Source organism: Pipistrellus kuhlii, unplaced genomic scaffold (genome assembly GCF_014108245.1).
Source record: "Pipistrellus kuhlii isolate mPipKuh1 unplaced genomic scaffold, mPipKuh1.p scaffold_m20_p_108, whole genome shotgun sequence".
Classification (NCBI taxonomy): Eukaryota; Metazoa; Chordata; class Mammalia; order Chiroptera; family Vespertilionidae; genus Pipistrellus; species Pipistrellus kuhlii.
This window is the reverse complement of record NW_023425414.1, coordinates 28,342-41,376: the sequence shown is the minus strand read 5'-3', so window position 1 is coordinate 41,376 and position 13,035 is coordinate 28,342. Positions and strand designations below refer to the sequence as shown.

Below are 13,035 nucleotides of genomic sequence, written 5' to 3'. Positions count from 1 at the left end.
AGCAAACCCAGACCACCTTAGACAATATGTCAGAATCCAGGAAGTGACATTCTGGAGGGAGCAGGAGGGTGAGAGACAACGTCATGGTGCAGCTCACCTGAAACACAGGTGCAGGTGAGCTGGAGAGAGCCGGCCCATCACCCGTCTTACTTCTGCTCTGCCTGGCGATGCTCATGCACCTGTTCATGTTAATCAGGCCACAGGTCTACTCATGCTTCAGCCATGAGTCCTGGACTTCTTTCCCCTTCTCAAGAGGCTGTGGTGCCTCTGGCCAGGACTGAGCTCGGAGCGAGTCCTCATTTGCCTGTGTGCTTGATCTCTGAGTACTCGTGGGTGCTGGTGGCCTCCTGGTCCCGGGGCTCCCGTGGCTTCATGCCTTCAAAGGTGAGGTTGGCATAGTGGAGCTCCTGTTGCTCCCCTGACAGAGGGCCCTTCTCTGCAGATGACGCTTGGTCTGGGGGCCCATCTGGCTGCAGAATTTTCTTGGAACCCTGAGTGAAGGGGAGGGAAGGGCATCAGAGAGGAATGAGGCAGACATGGTCCCAAAGAAAAGTTGGGCTGGTGGAACAGTTTGGTCATTCATCTTCTTATGGCACATACACTTCTCATAGACTCGACTATTTGCTCATTCATTAAAAAGATTTCTTTTGCTTGTTTTTTGGGGGGGATTCATTCTTTGGGTGTGAAATGAAAGAGACTTATTCAGGCACTGCAACCTAGAAGAATGGTGGACTTGCATCTTGAAGACCATACTCCTTCCAACTTAAGCCTGTTTTTTCTTTTTCTTTTTTTTTAGAGTATTGCAGATGTTGGTTAGACCATATCAAAGGCCTACTAATCATATTTCATTCCCTCAGAAACCCAGTAAGCATGATACTCTCATTTTCCCACTTACAGATAGAGAATCTGTTGTAAAGGGAGGTGAAGAAACATGCCCACAATGGGTAGAAAGTACACGTTTTGGGGAGGTGGTTCTGACAGCCTGGGCCTATCAGAGAGATGAGGTGGGCTCAGTGGTCAGTGTGGCTGAGGCAGGAGGTGGGCCATGGATTATGGGAAATAAAGGGGAAGTCAACTTGCAGCTGCCTGTCCAGCCAACCACAGAGGAAAGGGTGTGGGGAACTGCAGAGAAGCTCAGTGTGGACTCTTGAAATGGGAATGCCCAGGCCCCCCTACACACCATGAGAACACACCCATGTCACTCACCCAGGTGACTGTGCCCATGACCAGGTCTTCATCATCCGTGACCTTTGGTCTCCCAGCTGCTTGCTTCCTGCGGGCTTTCACTCTAAGGGAAGAAGTCAGTAGCTAGAATGGCTCAGGCACCCGTGGGCTTCTGTTCCCATTCCCTGATGGACAATGGAGGCTTCCAGAACCTGAGGCCAGACTCAGAGACACTCCTGACATGCAGGTGAGGACCTCATCCTCCTGAATTATCCAGGTGCTTGGCCAAGACTGAATGTTCAGCACCAAGGCCCCTCTCACAAGCACAGACTTGTGCTCGAGCCATCATCAGTGTAATTCATGGTACCCAAAAAGTCCAGGCAACCAAAATGTCCATCAATGAAGGAATGGCCAGATAAAATTTGCCCTGTCCATACCATGGAATATTATTTATAAATAAAAAGCAATTTAGTGCCAACACATGAACCTTGAAATTGTCATGTCCCAGGCCGGTTTCTCAGTGGTTAGAGCATTGGCCTGCACACTGAAGTTCACAGGATCAATTATTGGTCAAAGACATGCACCTGGGTTGCAGGTTCAATTCTCATCTCTGATCAAGGCTCATAGAGAGGGAACCATTGAATGTGTCTCTGACATCGATGTTTCTCTCTGTGTGTGTGTGTGTCCCCCTCTCTCTCTCCCACTCCCTTTCCACTCTCTCTAAAACTCAATGGAAAAGTATTCATGGATGAGGATTAACAAAATCATCATCTATACTAATAAGAGTATAATATGATAATTAGACCAGACATCTTCCAGACGTCCTTCAGGATAAAGCCACAGCAGCATGGTGGCTGTGAGGCCCAGTGCTCAGGCAGCCATGAGCTCCATCAGCTGTGAGGCTGGGGATCTGAGAGCCATGAGGCCTGGCTGATGAGAGGCCCGGGGCTCAGGCCTCTCAGCCATGGTGGCCAGCAGTGACAGCAGTAGCGGGGTGATGTGGGCAGCACTTTCCCCTGATCAGCCCAGTTGCCTCCAGCAGAGGGAAGTCAGATTGCTTCCCTGAGGGCTCTCAGACTGTGAGAGGAGACAGGCCAGGCTGAGGGACCCCCTCCCCCCAGTGCACGGGCCCATAGTTATAATAATAAAAAAAAATATTGTGATAAATGAAAGTCAGTTACAAAGGACCACGTGTTGTATGATTTCAGTTATATGAAACTAGAGGCCCAGTGCATGAAATGTGTGCAGGTATCTCACCACCACTTGCAATGCTCGCCCATATGCCCACTGTTGCTTGCTGCCCTGCCCTCTGTGGGGAGCACCCTGCCAACAGCTGTTCACAGGCTGGGGGGAGGATAAAAGGGGGAGCAGCAACTGAGAGGTGGTCAATGCACCTCATGGGAACTGGTCGAGCAGTCATTCCGGCCATTACACTTATGGTCCCTGGCCTTTCATTATATATATGATGTCCAGACTGGACAGGAAGCAGGTCAGTGGCTGTCTAGGGCTGGGTGAGGATAGAAACAAACTAACAATTACAGGATATGGGTTTCATTTCCTTGGTTGTTATTTTTTTTTAAAATTTCAAGCGAATGAAACATTTCAAAATTTACTGTGGTGATGGGTGCACGGCTGGGTGAATGAACAAAAAGCCATTGAATTGTACACTTTAAATATATGAAAATTTTACCTAAATAAAGCTGCTACCCCCTTGGACCCTCCTAAAAAAGTCCCCTCTGGATGGACTCAGCTCTGCACCTCCCAGCCACAGAGGCTTACATGCAAAAGCAGATGAGACACAAGCATAGGGACAGCAGGGCCATGGCACCAGCACCTCCAAAAGCCGCAGGAACTACTCCCGCCTGGAGCACCGTCTTCCCTGCAGAAGAGAGGGGTGTAAGACACCCATTCATAGGACTCAGTGTCTACTCTTCCCACATCCTTGCAGAACCAACTGAGGGTTCTGTTGAGGGAAGAGATTCTGGCCCTGTCCTAGCATTCACCCCTGTGCCCGCCCAGCCTCCTCCACAAGTTCCACCTTCTCTCTGACCCACTTCCTTCACCGTGGCCTCTTCCCCCAGCGGGCCCTGACCTGGCAGCAGCAGGACTGAGGCGCTCTGGGCCCCGTGCTCATTCCGGGCCTCGCAGCTGAATCTGAGTACCTCACTGAGCCCCTCAAGGAGGCTCAGGGAGCTGTTGGTCCAGGGCCCGGCTGAGCTGGAGGTGACCACGTGGGAGCCATTGCCATGATTCCCCTCCAACAGCCCCGCCCCCAGCTTCCAGCGCAGGGAGGGGGCGGGCAGGGCCCTGGCAGAGCAGCTGCAGTGCAGACCCTGGTCCTCCCAGGAGCAGGAGGGTCCCAACAGCTGTGGGGGGTCTGTGGAGAGAGAGGAGAAAGGTCAGCAGTGCCTCTAACATGTCCTGGCACCGAGGTGACCTACTCCCAGGTACGCCCTCCTCCTGCCCACACTCCTGTCTCAGTCCATTCTCTACTCACAGACCACAGAGAGGTTGAGAGAGACACTTTGGGAGCCCAGCGGGTGCTGAGCTTGGCAGGTGAACTCCCCTTCCTGTGCAGGCCCCACGCGAGGCAGCTCCAGGATCCCCGTGGTGGAGATGGGGGTGGCATTCGGGCCTGAGAATCCCTGAAACCAGCTCAGCTTCCCAGGGGGGTTGCTGTCAGCCGCACAGAGCAGCCTCAGTGCCTCTCCCTCCAGGATGGAAAGGGAAGTGGTTTGCAGAATCTTGAGGGCTTTTGAGAATGAAATGGGGAGGGGGAGGATGGGAAAGTGAGAGAGCGGTGTGTGGAACACAGGTTAGGTACCCACCCACCAGAGGTAAGGGACAGGGGTAAAGACTTTTATCCTTGCCCTTCCCATTCTGATCCCATCAAACTACTGTTCCCCCCTCTGCCCCACCAGGGCACCGGGCAGGTCCCAGCCCAGAGAGGAGGGGTTCTTTCCTACCTGTGTCATTTCTAAAGGAGAAGCCTATGGTGAGGTTCCTAGGAGCATCTGGGAGAGAAAGACAGGGCCCCACTTCAGATGGAAGTCACCCCAATCACAAGGTGGGGAGGGGGGAGCAGTAAAGAGGGGTTCTCTCTTCCTGGCCCACTCCTCACCTACACGCAGATCCATGCATGAGTGTTCTCAGGTTACCTCAGGCTCCCCTACACACACACACACACACACACACACACACACGCAGAGACAGACACACACACATGTTGCTTCTACTGTCCCCATGGACCCAGTCATCCCTCTAGCACTCACAGGAGACATTGAGCCGGATGGTTCTCTGTGAGGTCAACGGAGGCCTTTCCCGTTTCACCTGACAGGTGAGGCTGGTGCCATGGTCCCGGGGACTCGGGGTGAAGGTGAGCACCGAGGAGTGGTGGGTTTGGAAGTTCAGCGAGTCCACAGTGGCTCCCGCCCAGGAGAAGGTGAAACGTTGTCCACCTTTGCAGTCCCCTGGCAGACTGCAGGTCAGTTGTGTGGGGCGGCCAGACTCCAGCAGCTCCGGAATGTGGATGTGGGGTTTGTCTGTCAGGGAGGAAGAAGAGAGAGGAAGGTGCCTGGGCCTCAGCAAGTAGAGACCCAAAGTGTGATCCTCAGTGGGACTCGTCCCTCAGGGCCCCTGAGGTGATCCTCCAACCACCCAAGGCCTAAGGCCTGGATCAGGGAGAGTCCCAGTGTCCTGTTCCTGCTCTAAGATGGGGTCCCATGTTCCTGGGTCCTCTCCTGGGCCGCTGCCTTACCTGTCACCTGCAGATCCAGCATCTTCTCTTTGTAACTAAATTTCACAGTGTGTCCTCTCTCCATTCGAAAGTAGTAGCGTCCTGTGTCACTCCTCCTGGCGTCTTTGATTTGCAGGGAGCAGTTGTTGGTCTTGGGGACTGCGAGGAGGAAGCGGCCTTGGGTCTCCCCCTTCACCGGTTTACGTGGGTTGCTCGAGGCCACAAGAGCACCATGTTTTTGGTTGTCTCCATTCCGGTACCAGTAGGTGTAGAGGCTGCCAGAGGGAGACCAAGAATTCCTCGGGTAGGAGAAGGAGCAGGGCACGTGGACACACAGACCCTCAAACACGGTCACCGATTCCTGCATTTGGAGCTCATAGCGTGCCTGATGCTGCAGGGACCCTGGTGGAGGGAGACAGAGGTTCAGTGGCAGCTCCCACTGATCCCCCACTGGCCAACCCCACCTCTCTCAGCCGACTCACCCTGCCACAGGAGTAGGAGCAGCACCAGCAGCAGGGGCACCATGTCTGCCTCTGGCCGGGCAGGTCCAGGTCCCTGTGTCAGCGAGGGAAATGCCCAGCCCTGGGGTGGTGCTTAGGACACCCCAACAGGAAGCCCTGAGAGAAAGACTGCAGCCAGACTGGAAGGAGAACTTGGCCTCCACAGGATGTGGGGGCTGTGGTGCCTGAGAAAACAGCCTGTCCCCATTGCCCCTCCCACCCAACCCTGCCTGAGGATATTCTGAGGCCCCCAGAGGTTGAGAGGCCTGCCCAGATGTTAATCTGAAAGTAATCCCCTTACAGATGGTGTGTAAGTGGAGAGGGAGGTCACCCAGAGGGCCACTGGGGTCAGAGCTGGACTTGGGGGAGACCCACCCTTGAGCAGAAACAACTGATCAGTCTGGATAACTCTAAATTTTCTTTAGACAAATCAAGCAATGGCGACAGAAAAGGGAATTTAGATTCAACTCCAGTTGGAGGTAGAACCCCAGCAAAAACTTGAACATCCAAGCCCTTTGGCCTGAGAGCTTTGTGGGGACATGAGAAACACATGTGTGTGTCTTTCAGGACCTGAGGGACCTGGGACAGTGACAGAACACAGGCCCCTCAGAAGGCGATGTGTGAAGGGAGATCTCGCCCTATTTGGAGGGACCTCAATGCAGGGCCTCAGCACAGCAGTAAATTCGCCAACTTAAGGTTCAGGAAGCTTCACCTTCAGGCCCCTCTCAGGCTCCACCCCTTTTCAAAGCCCAGCAGGGGCTTGAGTGATGGGTGGCCATAACCTGCAATCCCACTGCTCTTTTATGAAAGGAAGAAACTTGATCAATGTTTTCCCAGATATGACAGAGATGTGAAACTTCATTCTCAAGTGCGATTGAAAGAAACGTTTCTTTACTTGCACTCGAGAAAAATAAAGGTCAATCATCCGTGCTGAAGAGACACTGAAGTCTCTCTTTATTTTCTATATAATCTATCTATATATATATAAAAGGCTAATATACAAAATGTCCCTTGGAAGTTCAATCCGGAGGCTGGGAGTTCAACCACTCACTATGATGTGTGCTTACTTCCAGGGAGCGGCATTGAACAAAGAAAGACCCCATTAGCCCTGATCGCCTGGCAGGCCTAGGGATCCTACACATGCATGAATTTCACGCACCTGTATAATAAAAGCCTAAGATGCAAACCGGCAGAATGGTGAAACAACCATTGCTATAATGCACACTAACCACCAGGGGCACACACCCAACCCAGGGGATGGCCTCAGCCCGCAGGCCCAAGGTCAGCCAAGGTGGGCGCCAGCAGGGGTGCCTCGTGTGCTCCGCTGGTTGCCGGAAGTGGGAGACAACCAGCAGCAGCTGCAGGAGGCGATGCTGATGGGCGTGGCTGGTGAGGGGATGACGCCAGACCAGCCAAAGGAGATGCCAGCATAGGTACCCCCGGTTGCCCTGCCACTCACCCCACAGATCAGCCCTGATGGCCTGGCAGGCCTAGGGACCTTGCCCAGGCACGATTTTGTGCACCAGGCCTCTAGTATAAACATAAGATTCTAGTAATTAATACTTAATATAATATTAGCATTTATTACTATGTGACAGAATTTATCTCCTATGAAGAGGCAACCAAAAAGTATCAGGTAAAAACAGTGGAGCCTGGTCAGGTGGCTCAGTTGGATGGAGTGTCATCCCTTACACCAGAAACTGTGGATTCAATAACCAGTCATGGCACATACCGAGGTTGCAGGTCCCATTCCCTGTATGGGCATGTAGGAGGCAATGGATTAATGTTTCTCTCTCACACACACCTCTCTCTCCTCCTCTCTCCTCTCCCTCTCCCTCTCCCTCTCCCTCTCCCTCTCCTCTCCCTCTCCCTCTCCCTCTCCCTCTCCCTCTCCTCTCCCTCTCCCTCTCCTCTCCTCTCCCTCTCCCTCTCCTCTCCCTCTCCCTCTCCCTCTCTCTCTCTCTCTCCTCTCTCTCTCTCTCTCTCTCTCTCTCTCTCTCTCTCTCCTCTTCCTAGCTCTCCAAAATCAAAAAACATATCCTCAAATGAGGTTTTAAAAATTTGTAGGGAACATGCCTTATGCTGGGGTGCCAGATGGGTATGTCACATGACTAAAAAAAAAATCGTCTGTACTTTTAAAATTTGTCTTACATTTTGGGCTTAAACATTTTCACCTTTGTGACTTAATGTGATATGTTTTCTCATGTCAGGAAAATCCATGTGTGCCAAAACCGGTTTGGCTCAGTCGATAGAGCAACGGCCTGGGGACTGAAAGGTCCCAGGTTCGATTCCGGTCAAGGGCACGTACCTTGGTTGCGGGCATATCCCCAGTAGGGGGTGTGCAAGAGGCAGCTGATCGATGATTCTCTCTCATTGATGTTTCTAACTCTCTATGCCTCTCTCTTTCTCTCTGTAAAAAATCAATAAAATATATTTTAAAAGAAAAAGAAAAAAAAAGAAAAATCCATGTGTAGCAGATTTCGTATGTTTTTGAAGCAATGATCTTGACATCTGTATCAATATCAGGCTCCACAAACCTGGGTCTGCACCTGCCTCGGAGGGAACCAGCTACACACACACACACACACACACACACACACACACACCTATCTGGACTCTTCACGTATTGCAATGAAGATTTTCCCAGTGCAAGCAGATGACTAAAGAAAAGCATGATTTCCATGGTTGTGTCCCCACAAGTCACATCACTGAGCAGCCTAGAAAATCTCAAGCTGGGATATAAAACAGACAAGAAATAATAAGTGTTGGCAAGAATGTTCAGAAAGGGGAACCCTGTTGCATTGCTGTTGGGAATGTAAATTGGGGCAGCCACTATGTAAATCAGTAGGCAGTTCCTTAAAAATTATAAAGCTGGCATATGACCCAGTAACACCACTTCTGGGTATTTATTTAGAGGAAATAAAAACACTAACTTGAAAAAATACATGCATCTCTATGTTCCTTGCAGCAGCATTTACAATAGCCAAGATGTGGAAGCAGCCTAAATGTTCATCACCCAATGAATGGACAAAGTTAGTGTGCAATATATACAGTGAAATAGTATGGTGCTATAAAAAGAAGGAATTCATGCCATTTGGGTCAACATGGTTAGATCATGAGGGCATTGTATAAAGTTAAGTAAATCAGAAAGAGAAAGACAAGTACAGTACGATCTCGCTTATATGTAGAAATGTTGATAAAAATAAAACTCAGAGATACAGTGAACTGATTGATGGTTACCAGAGGCAGAGCCTGTGGGGTGGGAAAAATGAATGAGCGTGGTCAATGGTACAAGCTTCCAGCCATAAAATCATTAAATCATGAGGATGTGATGTACAGCACAGTAACTGTAGTTAATAATAGTGGGTACTGACCTGCTGGTGTGGTTCATTGGTCAAGTGTCAACTTATGAACTAGCAGGTCATAGTTTGATTCCCGGTCAGGGCACATGCCCAGGTTGTGGCCTCGATCCCCAGTATTGGGACTTGCAGGAGGCAGCCGATCAATGATTCTCATCACTGATGTTTCTATCTCTCCCTCTCACTTCCTCTTTGAAATAAGTAAGTTTTAAAATAATAATAATAATAATAATAGTGGGAATTAATAGTATTAACTATAATAATGCATTTAATTTTACTGTGTTGTATATTAGAAAATTTCTAAGAGTATATTACTAAGAGAGATGAACATAAAAATACAATATGTCCTTTCTTAATGGATGAAATTATAAATCTGTTTAGGAAGACATTAAAGATGCAAATAAATAGACAATATGCGTGTTAATGGGTATGACAATATGCATGTTAATAAGAATATATATATATATATATATATATATATATATATATATATATATATATATATAGTTGTCATAGCAACCAGAACAGTGGGAACAACCAGAACAACAGGAATGATCAGTCGCTATGAGGTTCACTGAAGAGGCCAACTGACCTGATGGAGGCCCTGATTGATATCCCCAAACTCCCATAGCTCCTCCCCCTTCCCATACCCACCCCTAATTGTCCTCCCATCCTGATTGGATGGGGAAGCTTTTTATTGAAGGGGGCCAACCTCCCACACTCCCTCTCCACCTCCAGCCCAGCCCCAATAGGCCCCCATTTGGGCGGTCCTACTGGATCCCACCATGCACTAATTCATGCCCTAGGTCTCTAGTATTTTATAAAAGTCAAACCTACCCAAATTAATCTGTAGAGTTAAAGCAACATGTCACTAATATCTCAGGTAACTTTGTGAAACTTGGTACCACCATTGTAAATTTAGTATATTGAAGTAAATTTTCCCAATTCAGCCAAGGCAATCATAAAGAACAATGTATGAGGACTGGCTCCATAAGACCTCAAGACATATTAAAATGTTATAGAAAACAAGTGGTGCTGTATTAACACAGGGTTAAAGCATTAGGCCATGGGAACAGAACAGAGCACCTGGAAACACCATAGACCTAAACCACAGGAAACACCATGCATGAGAGAGGGGCTGATGCACAGAAGTGATGAGAAGATAAGCTTTTCAATAATATGTGTGGGCAGTGAGGAATCCGAATGCAGTGGAATGAGATTGCACCCCTAGCTCCTATGATGCATTGAAACCCAGGGCAGATGGAGATCTATTGTTTTACCATAGACAAAACAGTAGAGCTGGTAGAACGTAATATCTTGGGATATCTCCAAGAATTTAGGGTAGGGAGGGATTCCTGAACAAGACATAAATAGCACTATTTATAAAGAGAAACATAACCCTAGCTTGTTTGGCTCAGTGGATAGAGCGTGGGCCTGTGGACTCATGATTCCCAGGGTAGAATCCATTCAAGGGCCTGTACCTTGGTTGCAGGTATATCTCCAGTAGGGGATGTGCAGGAGACAGTTGATTGATGTTTCTCTTTCATTGATGTTTCTCAATCTCTCTCCCTCTCCCTCCCTCTCTATATTCTTTACTGCATTTATAGGACCCAATGCTACTGCATTAGGTGTGGTATTTGCTAAATACACCCTCTATCTCGTTAGAGAAATTCTGTGTAGTGGGCTGTGAGTTTTATCATGAAGACATTGGAAATCACCCAGTCCTCATTGTTTTACTTACTGAGATGTAATCAGTCAAAGGTTAGCAGGAAACAACAAAAGCCCCACTATGTATTTCAGCACTGGGAATTGAATGTAAGGAATTTGTTATGCCCATGTTGGAACACCAATGGAGCAGAAAGGGAACACAGTTTGGATGTCCTAACTCTAATCAAAGCATGCCTGAGTTTATAGGTATACTAGAGGTCCAGTGCATGAATTCCTGCACTAGTGGGGTCCAGCCAGCCCACCCTGATGGGGAGTTATGGGTGGTGGGGACAGCCATGGTGAGGGGCCAACAGTCATTCTGGTCATTCCACTGTTCTGTCACTGGGATTTTATTATATAGGATAGTTGCAATGTAATTGACCTACAACTTTTTGCTAGTTCCAAATTGTGAAGGGCTCACCACAAGCTGTTAAAAATCTTGTTAATATCCACCACCACATAGTGTTACACACTTTTGTCCATATGATGAGAACTTGTAACAATTTTTCTCTTAGAAATTTTCAGATATTCATCACACTATTACTAACTATATTACAGTAGTTCATAATATCAACACATATTATTATTAGCTACAGTCACCATGGTGTGTATTATATCCTCATGAATTAATTATTTTATAACTGAAAATGTTGACCTTTTCCTACCCAATCCCCTCTGCCTCTGGCACCCACCAAAGTATTTTCTGTATCTATGAGTTTGATTTTTTCTAACTATCCACACATAAGTGAGATCATAGGGTATTTGTCTGATTTACTTCACTTATAATGCCTTTTGGTGATTCCTGTTGTTGCAAATGACCAGTTTTCCTTCTTTATGACAGAATAATATTCTATTGTACATGTACCACATTTTCTTCATCCACTCGTTTATGGATGGGCACTTAGGTTGCTTCCATGTCTTGGCTATTGCAGAAGATGCCAGAGACTACATACGTCTCTTCAAGTTAGTATTTTCATTTCTTCCAAGAAATTACCCAGAAGTGGTGTTGCTGGATCATGCAGCAGCTCTATTTATAGTGTTTGAGGAACTGCCCTTCGGATTTACTAGTGTATAGTGCTGCCCTACCTTACATTCCCACAGGGCGAGAGGGTTCCCCTTTCCGAGCATTCTTGCCAACACTTATTATTTCTGGTCTTTTTTATATCCCAGCTTGAGATGTGCTAGACTGTTCACTTATAGGAACCGTGGGGCACAACCATGGAAATCCTGCTTTTTTTGGTCCCCTGCTTGCACTACCCAATCTGCATTGTAATACGTGAGGGATATGGATGGATGGAGCTGATTATCTCTTGTTCATCTGCATCCAAGACCGGGGAAGACCTGGTTTTGTGGAGCTCGATAGTTGTACAAATGTTGAGTTCACTGCTTCAAAACTAATGCATAATGTGGCACACGTGACTTTTTCTGAAATGAGAATACACATCATGTCCCAAAAGCTTACAGTTCTGAAAAACAAAAATAAAACAATTCTGAAAAATTCCAGACCATGTTTATTAGTAGTATAGCATACCCTGCATAACATGCTACCCATATTTTTTTTATTGATACTCTTTTGATGGAATCTTTATGGGGACAATAATCCGGTTATATACTAAAAAGTGTTAATATCATACTAAGAAACATTATTAATTGTTATTATACATATAGGGAATAGAAAGAGAATTCTGTGTCCTCAGCATGGTTGAGATAAATTTCTTTTTCTACTCTAAGATTTAAGGGACTTATTTCAGTCGCACAACTTGTTACTGCGAATGTCTGAAGTATTTCACATCGCTGTCATATTTGGGAAAACATTGATCAAGTTTCTTTCTTTCATAAAAGAGCAGTAGGGCACAGGTCATGTCCACACATCATCTGAGCCGCTGCTGGGCTATGAAAAGGGACTGAGCCCGTAGAGGGGCCCTGAAGGTGTAGCTTCCTGAGCTGTAAGGTGGCAAATTTGCTGTCGTGGGGAGGTCCAACCTCTGAGGTTCCCCTGAAGTGGCGCGATCTGCCTTCACACATCTCGTTCTGAGGGGGTCTGTGTGCTATCGCTGTCCCTTACACCCTGGGAGACCCACACATGTGCTTCCCATGCGCCTAGAAAGGCGTCAGTTTTTCCCCAAGGTTCCACCCTCCCTAACTAAGTTTAAAAAAAAAAAAAGAAAAAAAGATTTCCAAAACCGATTTGGCTCAGTGGATAGAGCTTCGGCCTGCGGACTAAAAGGTCCTCGGTTCGATTCCTGTCAAGAGCATGTACCTTGGTTGCGGGCACATCCCCAGTAGGGGGTGTGCAAGAGGCAGCTGATCGATGATTCTCTCTCATTGGTGTTTCTAACTCTCTATCTCTCTCTCTTCCTCTCTGTAAAAAATCAATAATATATATTAAAAATAATAATACTTTAAAAAAATAAAAATCACAAATAAAAAAAAATTAAAGAGAAGGTCTAAATTCCTTCTTTTCTTTCCAGCATTTGAGTGATGTGAATAAATTTCAAAATTACCCTTTTGAAAAATGGTTTCAGCTGGAGGATGGATCCCCTTGAATCACCAGGACCAGTGATGACCA

At 47.5% G+C, this 13,035-nt stretch overlaps 2 protein-coding genes across 3 annotated transcripts in view; both read right to left on the bottom strand.

The window, feature by feature from the left end:
* Window positions 1-5,453, bottom strand: part of LOC118714888 (sialic acid-binding Ig-like lectin 5) — a 43,764-nt gene extending 38,311 nt beyond the window's left edge. The window contains exons 1-9 of one of the 2 annotated variants that reach the window (XM_045578874.1): window positions 5,383-5,453; window positions 4,922-5,302; window positions 4,437-4,706; window positions 4,131-4,178; window positions 3,662-3,916; window positions 3,257-3,541; window positions 2,944-3,043; window positions 1,207-1,288; window positions 156-491 (exon numbers count right to left, since the gene is read on the bottom strand). In XM_045578874.1, coding sequence (XP_045434830.1) covers window positions 297-491; window positions 1,207-1,288; window positions 2,944-3,043; window positions 3,257-3,541; window positions 3,662-3,916; window positions 4,131-4,178; window positions 4,437-4,706; window positions 4,922-5,302; window positions 5,383-5,425 — 1,659 coding nt within the window. In that variant the 5' untranslated portion in view covers window positions 5,426-5,453 and the 3' untranslated portion in view covers window positions 156-296. Of the gene's footprint in view, window positions 1-155; window positions 492-1,206; window positions 1,289-2,943; window positions 3,044-3,256; window positions 3,542-3,661; window positions 3,917-4,130; window positions 4,179-4,436; window positions 4,707-4,921; window positions 5,303-5,382 lie in introns of those variants that run through there. The other variant, XM_045578875.1, reaches the window with a different exon arrangement.
* Window positions 1-13,035, bottom strand: part of LOC118714889 (sialic acid-binding Ig-like lectin 14) — a 66,802-nt gene that overhangs the window by 26,058 nt on the left and 27,709 nt on the right. The gene's annotated exons all lie outside the window — the stretch shown is intronic.